The 13,358-nt window shown below is 40.7% G+C and overlaps 1 protein-coding gene across 2 annotated transcripts in view; it reads left to right on the forward strand.

The window, feature by feature from the left end:
• Window positions 1-1,237: 1,237 nt before the first annotated feature.
• LOC107376263 (ankyrin repeat and fibronectin type-III domain-containing protein 1) overlaps window positions 1,238-13,358 on the forward strand; it is a 57,098-nt gene continuing 44,977 nt past the window's right edge. The window contains exons 1-6 of one of the 2 annotated variants that reach the window (XM_070542090.1): window positions 1,238-1,419; window positions 2,956-3,054; window positions 3,184-3,305; window positions 7,047-7,331; window positions 10,852-11,086; window positions 11,169-11,369. In XM_070542090.1, the coding sequence (XP_070398191.1) occupies window positions 7,179-7,331; window positions 10,852-11,086; window positions 11,169-11,369 (589 nt within the window). In that variant the 5' untranslated portion in view covers window positions 1,238-1,419; window positions 2,956-3,054; window positions 3,184-3,305; window positions 7,047-7,178. The remainder of the gene's footprint in view (window positions 1,420-2,955; window positions 3,055-3,183; window positions 3,306-7,046; window positions 7,332-10,851; window positions 11,087-11,168; window positions 11,370-13,358) is intronic. The other variant, XM_015945274.3, reaches the window with a different exon arrangement.

Here is a 13,358-nt window from a genome sequence, read left to right on the forward strand (position 1 = left end):
GTAGTGTTTGGAAGGACCGATTTGCACCTTGCTTGTGTCAGCGTGGCATGGCAGCTGTGGCTACGCTGTAGCTAATCAAAGTGTGTGTGCGTGGTTGAATAACTGTGTTGTGGGGGAGGGTTGTAGAATCCTATACAACGCAATACATGTATTTACCATTTACCATGTTTGAAAAGCATGGACGACAATGCTCTAAGGCAAGGGTGTCAAACTCATTATAGCTCAGGGGCCACATCGAGGGAAATCTAGTCCCAAGTGGGCCGGACCGGTAAGTTAAAAACAACTTCAGATTGTTTTCTTTGTTTTAATACAATCAATATAAAACAAGGCTGGAGCCTGAGGACAGTGTATCCAAAATAGTACAAGTACAACACCTGAAGTGTACTTGAAAATTTGAAAAAAAAATAAATAAATAAATACAAAAACATTCCTTAGTGATTCAAAGAGCTTACAGATCATGTGGGTAGATCAGTTTCATGCAGCACTTAAAGTATATTTGACTCATTTTACTTTACATATTTTAGCTTTCACCGGCACATCAACATCAGAAGTCACATCCTGAGTGGCAGCCAACTTCAGGATGTGATTCAAGTTCTTGTGTGAGCCTTGAGCGCAGCTTTGTTTATTTATACTCATTACAGAGAAAACTTGCTCACAAAGATACGTTTATTTTCACTCTACATTGTAAAGTATGAAAATAAAGTTTACGCAACCATCTCGTGGGCTGGATTTAACCCGTTTGCGGGCCGGATCCGGCCCACGGGCCATATGTTTGACACCCCTGCTCTAAGATGAACAAAAAGGTCTATTTTGTGAGACTGGGTTATTTTAAGTTCTCAAAAGATCAAGATATTAGTCCAGTAATGGATTCCTTATGTTATACCTTAAATCAAAATAACATACCAATGTAAATTTCCTTTGAGATTTTATTGTTTTGTGTCATTAAGCTATGTTTATTGATCTATTAACACATGTCTAGCATAATAGTGAAACAGTTTACAGCCCGCAAAACAAGAAAACCCACAAAGTAAATTATTATTATACTGATCTTATCATTAAACCACGAGATTATTACATCTAGCTTAGAGTTCTTCTTATATTTTCCTATCCTTAACACTTAGACATTATCTAGCAAACTCTTTCAGTTAGATTATGTTTTTAAAAGAGGGGAAAGTTGGTTGTGAGAGACAAACGAGGAAGTGGGCGGAACAAGGCAAGCGCGTGAGTGTGAGTGGGTGTAGTAGAGTGTTTGGTGTCCCACTCGAGTTCAGGTGCGCCTCAGCTTCATCCTCAGCGCAGAAAAGTTTAGCAAACGCGATGGATTGGATCTTTTCTGCCCGTTTAAAGACAACATGAAACGACACAGAAACGTGGGTGCGGAGATGGACGAGAGGCCGACTAAAGTGTGATAAACCTTCGGTGAGAGAATAAAAATTTTCACTCCTACACGGAAAAAAACGTTCACGTGGAGTGGAACTCCCGAAGCGCGAGCATCTCATGGCTTTTTATAACCTTCATGCTGTCTTCATAAACAAAAAGCTGTGATGAAAAACATTTTTTGCATTTATAGCCTGCGAGGGTACTTGAAATAACAAATAAGACTGAATAAATCATAGTTTTACGTTTTTGTGCCTTTTCATATTAAATTATGTAGTTTAATACTACATGGGCTATCTGTGAATTTTAAAATAAAGTCGACGTTTAGAGTCAGGAGTTAAAGTCTGAAGGTGAAACTAAAGTCAGTAGTGTGTTAAAAGATGTGACGCTTCTGTTTCAAATTTAAATAACAATGGATTGTTATAGAATTTGTGACAAAAATTTCTGATTTGAAAGTGGACATTTTAAGATTATTTATATAATTTAAGGTCTAAAAAGATCACTCTAATACATGTGTGGGTCAAAAGGTGAAAATTTGTAAAACTAGGTGAAGTCTTGGCAATTAAAAGGATTTGTGTTTATTTTTCCACCATCAGGAGGAAAATGAATGTGATTATAATCAAAGATGCTTGGACAAACCACTAGACTGTTTAGTGACCAAATAAGACCAGAAAGGTTCTTAAATGCCAAGTCTTATGTTTGGATAGAGAAGAACACAGCATCTGTTGAAACATGGGGGTGGTATTATCATGTTTTGATGCACCTGAACCGCGACAGGTTGACTGGTATTTATGGAGCAACAAATTCTTAGTAACATATGGTGAACATTGAAAAATACTCTAAAGTGAACTGAATCTTTTCAAAGCACAGAGTTTACAGGAACAAAACCAAAAATAAGCTAAAGACCGACAAACAAACTGCTTTTCAAGATGAAATGTACAACAAAAATTTACATCTAAAATTTCACGTGTCAAGTCAACCTTCACAGAATTGGATACCAAAGTAAAAATAGCAAAGTAATAAAATGCACTTGATGGTAAATGATGCTGTAGCTGTTTTACGTGAACAAAATTTACTCTAGTAAAATATACATATATAGCTCTAATGATTTCAAACATTTCTAAATCTTTTTTGTTAAGTTTCTTTTTCCTGTTTTTAATAACAATGATATAATTGTTTGTCCAGCTGTTACTAAAGGTATTTTTTACATACATAAAACAAACATAATTCCTTTAAAATGTAGTCTATACGTTTAAAAAAACATACATTTTCATTAGGAATTAGCCATAACCTTGTTACTTAAAACAGTTGTTATTATGCTGCCAGTAGTGTCGTATGGGTGGTCTGCAAAATATTTAGGTGACTGGTTATCGTTGTAGGTCAGGATGCAGGTTGTGTCAGCACAGCGTTGTTTGTTTGGTATGTAGAAAATCAATGTTATTCCCATTTTAATAACCTGTAGCACACGCCCATAACATCATGGATCTATCTTTTGTTAAAGAAAAAACACATATTTGGTCACTAACAAGAAATACTACTTCAAAGTGTTCAACACTCAACTAATCAATACATTTGCAGTGGTCTCTGGTGGGAATGAATGCCTTGCAAGTCGTACTCAGGGGGATGAAAAGCCCAGATGCGCTTGGATCAGCAGGGACAATTCTGCTGCAGTAGACGGTAGGATTTGGAGTCTTATTTCCTGATATTCGGACATCTCATCTCTTATTGGATTACAGCAACTCAGCTCTACCATTGACTCTCGTTTCCTCTGCAACGTTGATGTTTTATCTCCACAAATAACACAAGCCTGGAGGACTTTCTGCTGTGTGGTTGAGTTGCTAATGGTTAGCTTCAGCTAGCTGAGACGTTCAATGCTGTTCCTTGGACGCTAAAACAACAACAGCCTTCCCCGTCGCGAGCCAAGATGGGTGAGTCCATGCAACCACTTAACTGTCAGGCTTTTCTAATCCTAGAGTTTCACTGTCTGTTTTCTATCAGGAGTTAATGCAGGAGGCAGGTGTAGGAGGCTATTTTCATGTTCAGCCTTCATGAAAAACTCAGGGTGACCCATTATAATCTGAAATAATCATTAAAAAAATTTTTTCAGTGTTCCACACCTTTCAAAAGTTTCTAAAAAGAAATCAGACAATGCCTTTGAAGTGTTTTAATGAAAGCAAAAAGAGGATACCCCTGGAAACGACTAAAACCAACTAGACCACAGGGAGGTGTTACACTAAGGCCCTGTCCACACGTAGCCGGGGATCTGCCAAAACGTAGATATTTTTCTAAGTTTTGGCCTGTTATCCACATGAAAACTGAATTTTTTCACACAAAAACGGATCTTTTTAAAAACTCCGGCCAAAGTTAAGATCTGCGTTTTCTCCGTTTTGGGTGTCTGCGTGTGGACAGACAAAACCGGAGTTTTAAGGTCCGCAACGTCACTCTCCGTGACAAAAAAATGCTGACATCACGTGTGCAACCTGTGTTTACACTAGCCGACAGCATGGATGCCCTCAGAGCTGCGCTCGCTTTATCAATTGTCCAAGCGCTTTTTGCTTGTTTGTTTTTGCAAGCGGAATTATTGCTCCTTGCGGAAGACCACATACGAAGGACGAGGTTAAGAACGGGGGAAGTACTGCCGCCTACAGGTCTGGCATGTCCTTAACAACGTATTTATCCGGGTACGTGTGGACAGAGTTTTTTTTAAGACGAGGTGGTGTGGATGCTAGTTTTTGGAGGGGCGGATATTCGTTTAAAAAAAACCCGGCTACGTATGGACTAGGCCTAAGGTGTGCCCTTGAATAAGCTCCACAGCTGTCTTTAATCCTGTAATCAGTCAGTCTGCCTGTTTAAAGGCTGTAAAGTAGTCACAGTGTTGTTTGGTATCAGGGTGTGCACCACAATGAACATGGACCTCAGAAAGCTGAGAACACTGTTGTCTCAGGGCATTATAAACACTATCGTGGGCCAGAATGTTAAACGTAGACGCTAGAAGATCATCTCCAAGCAACTAGAAGACCATTTCCATGAAGTCAGATGTTCCTGATGAGTAGGACCAAGTCAGATTAGTCAGAAGTTTATGGTCCTACTGTGGACCAACTTTCTGAATGTGGACACACGATACAAATGGCATCCAAAAAAAGGAATCCAGAACAACTTCCAAAGGGGGAGGTAAAGGTCCGATCCATTATCGTTGGAGGCAAAGAGAACTTAGTGGAATACAATTAAGAAGAACTTTATCTAAAGCAAATAATAAAGTACTAACTATAATTTGCCTACGTTCCTGATAACGAGCCACAAATCTTCTGGTAGAACATCCTTTGCACAGAAGATACGAAATTGGAGCTTTTGGCCAAATCCCATCAGCTCATGGTCACAGACACAATTACGAAGTGAAGAGAAGAACTCTGTAGCTGCAGTGTAACATGGAGGATGCTTGGTTCTTCTCTGGTTCTGCTTTACTACACCTGAACCTGGAGGTCGTGAATCTGTTCAGGGTCCAGTGAAATCTCACAACTCTGAAAACCTTCTGGAGCTAAATGTGCTGCTGAAATTCAGAAAGCTTGTTCTGACTCTCAGGTCACAGGTCCTCTGACCAGATCAAGATTTAAAACCGATAAGAACACAAGAGAATGGATCAGAACCAAACAGTCTGAAGCTGGCTTCTATGAACTTTGATCAAATTCCTTTGAACATCTGTGGAAGGAGTTGAAACATCTGGAGAAGGAACCTTCAGACCTGAAACAGCTGTTTGACCTGAACACCTGTTGACAGGTGAAGGAGTCTGAGAGTCGTGTGTCAGTCATTAGTTTATTTATTTTCAAAAACAGCGTCTGATTTTCATTAAATTTGTATTTATTATTCCTTTAGCCAGTTTCAGGTCGGTGACCTTTGCTTTTTTCCTCAGCAGAAGAGTCCAACAGTTTTATTCGTGCAGAAGTACAGAAATAACCCTTTACTCAACCCTTTCAAGATGAAAGCAAGGGCGCCCCCAAGGGGTGGCCAGGGGTGGCCATGGCCACCCCTAGAAAATTGCTGCCCCCCCCCCAGGAAAAGCTAGTGTTAACAAATCATGTTAATGTTCAGTCAAGCCATATACTGATCTTGTTTATTCAAGACATAATTGTAAATCAAAATAAAAATATTACAATGAATGAGTAAAGACATAATCACAATAAAAAATACGTATGTTTCTGCTGCTCACCATTTTATTATCTCCACAGGTTTTTGGTGTGAAAAAACAGGTGAATTAAACCAAAAAAACATTTTTAAATTAAATTTGGGATAATTTTTAAATAACTGAAATTTATTTTTCAAAGACGTCTGTTTGTAAAATTTAAGCTAAATGTTTTGGATACATACTGTTATTTTAATAAAAACGATTAAAGGCGCCATGCAGCACATCGCCACAGACTAAATTCGACCAGAGTTACCACAAGGACCAATTTGGTGTTCCACCCCAAAAATTTCTTTGGCCCCATCTGGCCACCCCTATGAAAATTTTCTGTAGGCGCCCCTGGATGAAAGGCGATGTTGTGGCTCATTCTCACAAATGGCCGTGCTGCGCAGCTTCCTGTGGAGTTACAGCAACATATATCATCTGGTGTTTGCACACACTGCTGAACTGGAGAGCATCCAACAGACTGACACAGCGGAAGACGTGTGCATACAGCTCTCTCACCTCTCGACACGTCAACCAGTGCAGTCGGTGGTTAGAAGCAAAACGTCCCCTCAGTCTGAGATGCTGACAAAACCGCAATGACTCAAACTGTGTTTATTTCCTTTCACCGGTCAGCCTTTTACCCAGAGCTGCTTTAGTATCGCTACTTCATTACAACACTAACTCTAGCTTATCTCCACTCATGAATGCCCTATCAGCATGGTAAAAAAAACAAAAAAAACAATAAACTTTCAAAACTGGACCAGGAACAAAGGAGGTGTCCGAATCCTCCTTACAGGTTGCTGTGGGAGCTCCCGGGTCACGATGATGAAGTGGTTTCATCATCACATTCAGAGCCCTCGTGTTCTGTCTGCAGCCAGCTCGCACCAGGGTTCGCTTTCCCTCTAGGACAGCGCACCACTTAACGGACAAGGACACAGCTCAGACGGGAGATGGAATTAAAGGCAATCAGACGTTTGAGTTTTTTTCTTTAGACGAGAAACGAGTGACAAAATAGGGATGATAGTTTCCTCCTTTTACAAAGATACTCTTCTTATCTGCGTGACGTCAATCCAAGTCGCGTGAAACACAAACCGTGTCTCATGAAAGAAAGTTGCTGACCGATGAGGAAGAAGAAGGGTAGCAACTGAAATATTGTGTGTTGCATTTTCAGTCTGAGGACATGCAGCTGCTGGTGGATTTATGACAGATTCAGATGTATTCTGTGCAAGTTTGTGATTCTTTGTAAAAGTAGACCGATGGGTTCGTTGCTTTGTGCGTTGGAAGAGCCAAAAACAGTCACAATAATGAAAGGATAAAATAAAACGGAGAAAATCGAAGGCTCTCCTTTGAAAGGGTCCATTTATCCACACAGATCAGAGCTCTTCAAGTCAGGAGAAACGTGTCTTCACTGTAAGAAAATCTCTTGGCGTGACTCATGTCAGTTTCTTTTGTATTTTTCCTGCTCTTCTCCTCCATTTTCCTGACTTTCATCATTCTCTACTCCAAGGCTGAGAGGCCTAATCTCTCTGACCACTTCCTAATAGCTCACACTTGTTTCTTCACTTTCCTCAGCTACGCTATACTCCCCCTCTCCTTTTCTACCTTTCCATCTCCAGACCTCTCCCCTCCTCCCTCTGTCATGTCCATGAGGAACCCACCTCAGCGCCGGCGCTCTCTGGGTCCCGTCTCACCCAAACGCATCTACCGGAACCTGTCGGTCAGACTGAAGGGAGGAGAGGCTGTCGCTGCCGAGGTGGATGCACCCAAACGCGCCTGTAAGCCAGCCGAAGCGGTAAGATGTTCCACCTTTCCCCTGCTGCTAATGTATGTTTTTTTTTTTTTTTTTTTTTTTGCAAAAGCTTGAAATTTTGATTTGTTATAACAAGATGTAACTGGGGGAGCAGGTGGGTCTGGGTTGTCCGGTCCTGGGCTGCCGACATCATGAAATAGGCTAAAAGATCTCAAAAAGCAACACATTCAAAAGAAAAAGAAAATGAACAACAAAAGAACCCAGAGTGGCATCTAGAGCAGGGCTATTCCATTCTGGGCCTCAAGGGTCAGTATCCAGCACATTTTAGTGGTTTCTCTGCTCCAACACACTTGATTTGGTGGTTGAATCACCTGTGCAGCAGCTCATCAGGCTCTGCAGAAGCCTGTTAATCATCTACTAATTGAAATCAGGTGAAAGCAGGTTTAAAAAAAAGTTCTGGAAACTGGCCCTTGAGGCCTGCAATTGAATAGTCCTGATCTAGAACTCTGCAGGACTCTCCTGGTCATGGCTAAGGTTAAAGGTCATGATCCAACAACGAGAAACAACCTTAAAAAACACAAAGGCCCTTCTCACATTTGCCAGACGGCATCTTGATGATCTTTTGGGACAATATTCTGTGGACCAATGAGACAAAAGCAGAACTTTGTAGAAGGAGTGTCAAGGCGCCTGGCGAGGTGATGTCTTGCGAGGCCAGGTGCCTTGCTTACAAGGACACAGTCCTTCCTTGGTCAAAGAAAACCGTTAAATGGAACAGACTTGCATCACGTGGCCACGACAATCACGGGAGATATTACATGTATTAGTTTCAATATGAAAATAAAACAAGACTTTTACTTTTTAAATTGTGTATATGTTTATTAAATTAAAAATATAAACGAGTTACTACCCGCTAGCCACCGAAGCTGCAACTACTAAGCAACTAACCAACCATAGATAACTTCTTTGGATGTAAAAAAACATTTTAAATTAGCTGACTTACTTTTAAACTTGAAAATTGCCCCCAAAGTAGCTGCCGGCTTCTGATCCGCCGTCCTTTTGAAAATACCGCGGTGTATTGTGGGTACTTTTTGACCAAGGCTAGGCTACAAGACACCTCCCGCGTATCCTCGCTCAGCTAGCTAAACAGCTAACAAACGGAGAACACACGCCTCGGTAGAACATGAACATTGGAACACGTCTTGGTGGGTTCTGATGACGTATCTCCTAGGCAACCAGGGTGGGGCCAAGACATCAAGGCAAGGTTCCTTGGCATTGAGAAACACCCTAAAACATTGCCATAGCAACAGTCAGACATAGTGGATGCAGTATGATGGTCTGGGGCTGCTCTGCTGCTTCAGGACCTCCTGCTGTACCTGATGGAACCATGAATACTGCTCTGTAGCAGAACATCCTGGAGGAGAATGTTCGACCTTTGACCTTATACAAGCTGTTCCTACAGGAAAACCCTCCAATGTGGCTGAAATAAAACAATTCTGTAAAGAAGAGTGGGGCAAAATTTCATGCTGATAAGAGAGACTTGTTACTAATTATCATAAAGCTTGACAGTAGCTGTTTATTAAGGGGTACGTACTTTTTATACATAGTACGAGGTTGGTTTGAAGGAGTCCAGACCTGAACCCCATTTGGGATGTGCTGGAGAAGGCTTTGTGCAGCGGTCACACTCTACCATCATCAATGCAAGATCTTGGTGAAACATGAATGCATCACTGGATGGAAATAAATCTGGTGGCATCGAAACAACGCCACAGCAAATGTGTATAGTAATCAGAGCTACGGGAGGTTCAATTAAATATTAGACAGCAGTAGCTCAGGAGGTAGAGCAGGTTGTCTAGTAATCGAGAGGTTGCAGGTTCAATCCCGGCTCCGACCAGAGAATGCTGCTGTTGTGTCCTTGGCCCAGACACTTAACCCTGCCGCTGGTGCCAGTGTTCAGCAGGCCTCGCCATTGTCCGTGCACCCCAGGGCAGCTGTGGCTACATCGCAGCTCATCCCCACCAGGGTGTGAATGACTGATTGTGTTGTGAAGCGCCTTGGGGGGTTGTAGAACCTTAAGAAAGCTACACAAAAACAGACCATTTACCGTTAGAGTGTGACCTTTTTGTTTGATGGCGACTTGTTTTCTTGGCTGGGCAATAAATCGAAAATTTATCGTTGTCAAAATTTCTTTCATCCAGATAATTTTTTCCCATGACAATAAATTTGATACTAAAAAATGAAAAGATGAGTGTGGGTTGGCAACGTTCATGTCCCTTTAAGACGCTGTACCACCTTGAGTCACGTAAAAATGTGACTAAATGTAAGACATGTGACAGCCCCATCTAGTGGACAACTTTTGTTTTAGCGCATACCTGTAGTTATCGTCCATTTATCATATACCGAGGTGAAATCCTCAATATTTTGTGATATTGATTTTAGGCCGTGTCTCCCAGCCCTACGGGCAGTGTATAAATGATCCTCCTTTGTAGGATGGTCCCTCGTAGGCGCAGAGCTCTGTGGTTAAAGCTGCTTTCTGGAGTTTTCCCCTTTCAGAAATGATGTATGATTTTTCAGAAATCCGTAAAAGGGATTGTCTCATCATGTACTGTGATAAAATGTAAGCGATACATCCTTTTTTTTTTTTTGCTAACCACGCCCGGCAGAGCTCCGTGCAATAGGAAACTGAGCGCCGACCAGAACTAACCAATAGTCTGAGACTACCGCTTAGATGCTTCAAATTTAAGGAATACCTCGGCTGATGCAGAGTTGATTAACTTTTCACGGACAAGTAAGTCTCTAAAATATAAATATATGAAAACACAACATGAGATGAGAGAAATACTCATAAAACAACGTGTTTTAGCTCTGTTTGTCGGCTACAGAAGCACAATTATAAACAGAAACGGGAAGTCGCCATCTTAAACAAACAGAGCAACAGACTTTTTGTGTGATATGCTTGTCAGCCACTAGATGGTGCCATCGGATGAAAGAAATACTCCGGAAAGAAGCTTTAAGCCGGAGTAGAGTACAGATGCCACTCCTCCTTGTCAAAAGGAGTCCACTGAGGTGGCTCGGGCCTCTGATTAGGACGCTTCCTGGTTTTCTCCCTCTGGGGGACTTCTGGACATGTCCCACTGGGAGGACATCATTAGGTAGAACTTATTGGAGGAATCCTATCCCACTTCCTTGGATGGCTTTGGGGTCCCTTGGGATGGTCCTTTACCTTAGCAACACACTGTTGGTTACGTAAAAGAAAAGGGGATGGCGTTAAAGTTAATAATTAGTTTTGAACAAATTACAACCCTCAGTCACTCTTTAATCTGTTACACCAGTTTTATTCACACTATTGAAACTCTAACTTGCTTGGTGCCGTGAGGCTCCATTATGAGTTGGTCCTCCTGGGCTCCTTTGATTTATGTGCCCTGCGTTTCCCATCTCACCCACTGCCTCTTACTTCCCAGCACTCTTCCCTCTACCATCCTTAATAAATCTCTTTCCTGGAATAAACCCCCTCCCCTCTATCTTACTTACTCTCTGACTGTGCGCCCTTTCTTTTTCTCCTCAGTACAAGAATCTGTGGGAGGCAGTGGAAAATGAGGACACTTTGTCGGTACAGAGTCTTTTGTCCAAAGACCATGCCAGCTGTGGAGGTGGAGGAGGCTTGTGGGAGAGAGATAAAGAGAGGGGGGTGAACTGGGTGAGTGAACAGGGTCTAGTTCCATTGGATGTGGCTGCCCTCACCCATAACGCCCCTCTGCTTCATGTGCTGATCAGAGCAGGAGCTAGACACAACCCCGTTTGTGAGTTAGAAGTAAAATGAAATAACACCGATAAGTTTTCGTCAGGGTGATTAAAAGAGTGCTCTCTGTCTTGACCTCTCAGTGTGCCGGCCTGCCGAGTGGGCGCTCAAGCTGGACGCCCTGGTGGCGCTGGCTAGCAGACGAGTAGAAGAGTGGAAGGTGGAGTTGGCCAGGAAAGCAGGAGCTGGACCCCAATCACAGGCTGATGTCCAGAGACAGATCCACCTCTGGAGACTCCGGCTGCAGCTGTACTGCCGGATGAGAGAGAATTTCCAGAACACAGGTCCGTTACCAGCTTTTCCATCGAAGCGGTTCCATAAACACCAGCTGGTGATGTTAAAAGCCACAATGATGTTCATCAGTTATTTTCTGACTGGTTATGAGAAACTTACACAAGTACACTGCTAATGTGATGCTTAATTAACACTAAAGCAGAAGATTAGAGGTTTTGAGATTTTAAACATTTTCATTGGTTGATTGCCACCTTGACCCCGCCTCCAGCAACAAGTTTCTGCTATAACAAACTCATCATTATAACCGACTGAATTTTCTGTAAAACAAATTATTATATTTGAAAATAACTTTAATTTAATAGAATTTTATTTTATTACATTTTATTAAATTAAATGTAATTAAATTTATTTTTATTTTATTATATTTTATTATATTTCTTGAATTAAATGAAATTTAAAATACATTTTGATTTAAATTTTATTTTTTAATGTAATTTAATTTAATTAAATGTTATTTTATTTATTTTATTTCATTTCATTTCATTTTTACACTGTCTTGTCCTTCTTTGTTGCCTAAAGCACCCCCACCCACCACCAGCCCATAAACACACCAGCTAACCAGTTTTCCTACCCACTATTCCGCCTTTCCCAGGATCCACTGATTTCTCTCTTTCCTATTTGTTTTCTCTCTCCCTTTCCTTGCGTTTTTAAATCACAATTTGTATTTTTTGTTATTTTAAACATATTTTTAAGAATTTTTAAAAATCTTTTTTACACTTTCATTTCTTGTTTTTGTATTTGTGAAGCGCCTTGTGATTTTTATCTTGAGAGGCGCTATATAAAATATTGTTTTCTTTCTTTTTTATTTTATTTCATTTCAAACTTTATTTTCACTTATTCACATAAAAAGAAAAAAACTATATACAAAAGTAAATTACTAAAACCTGGGCTGCATGGTGGTGCAGTTGTTAGCACTGTTGCCTCGCAGCACGGAGGTTGCAGGTTCGAAACTCGGCTGCGGCCTTTCTGCGTGGAGTTGCGTGTTCTCCCCATGCATGCGTGGGTTTCCTCCGGGTACTCCGGTTTCCCCCACAGATCACAACATGCCCTATAGGTTATCAATTGTAAGTTGCTTTGGATAAAAGCGTCTGCTAAATAAATAAACATAAAACCAAAATGAAAAAGGGACAGAAAGAAGAAAAACATAGATTGTCTGCCCCTTTTAACTCTAATAATGCTAAGACAAATGAAATAACAGTATAATTGGAAATGAACGTTAAACATAGTGATTGCTGGACTGATTGGTTGACAAAATTTCAATAAAAAAAACCTAATTAACACAAAAGAAGAACATTTACATACCTACATACACATAAATACATAAACATATATTTAGACACATGCATACATACACTTTTTTTCCCCATTTCTTTCCCTTCCACCCTCCCCTCCCCTCTTCCCCCACTTGTTTATATAACAGATCTATATGAGTTTAATTAATTAATTTTTAATCAGATTTTTAAAAGTAAATATTGTTTTTGCATCCTTGATTTCTGTACTCAATTTATTCCATATTTTTACTCCACATATTGAGATTGGGGCAGCAGTAGCTCAACAGGTAGATCGGGTTGTCCAGTAATCGGAAGATTGTAGGTTTGATCCCAGCTCTGGACAGAGAATTCTGCTGTTGTGTCCTTGGGCAAGACACTTAACCCACCTTGTCTGCTGGTGGTGGTCAGAGGGACTGGTGGCACCTGTGCTCGGCAGCCTCGCCTCTGTCAGTGCGCCCCAGGGCAGCTGTAGGATATTCTTTCATTGATGATGACTTCCTTTACTCTTTTAATTTTTATACAATCTATATTTAGTAAAGTTTTTTCATTTAAATTTGTATGACCATATAGCATAAAACTTGATTTATCAGTATTTAATGAAAGTTACTTTCCATCAAACCACAATTAATTTTTTTGCAACTTTGTTTGTACCACTTCTATCATTTGTTCAAAATTATCTCCAGAATAATAAAAAGCTGTGTCATCTGT

Source organism: Nothobranchius furzeri, chromosome 12, assembly GCF_043380555.1.
Source record: "Nothobranchius furzeri strain GRZ-AD chromosome 12, NfurGRZ-RIMD1, whole genome shotgun sequence".
Lineage (NCBI taxonomy): Eukaryota > Metazoa > Chordata > Actinopteri > Cyprinodontiformes > Nothobranchiidae > Nothobranchius > Nothobranchius furzeri.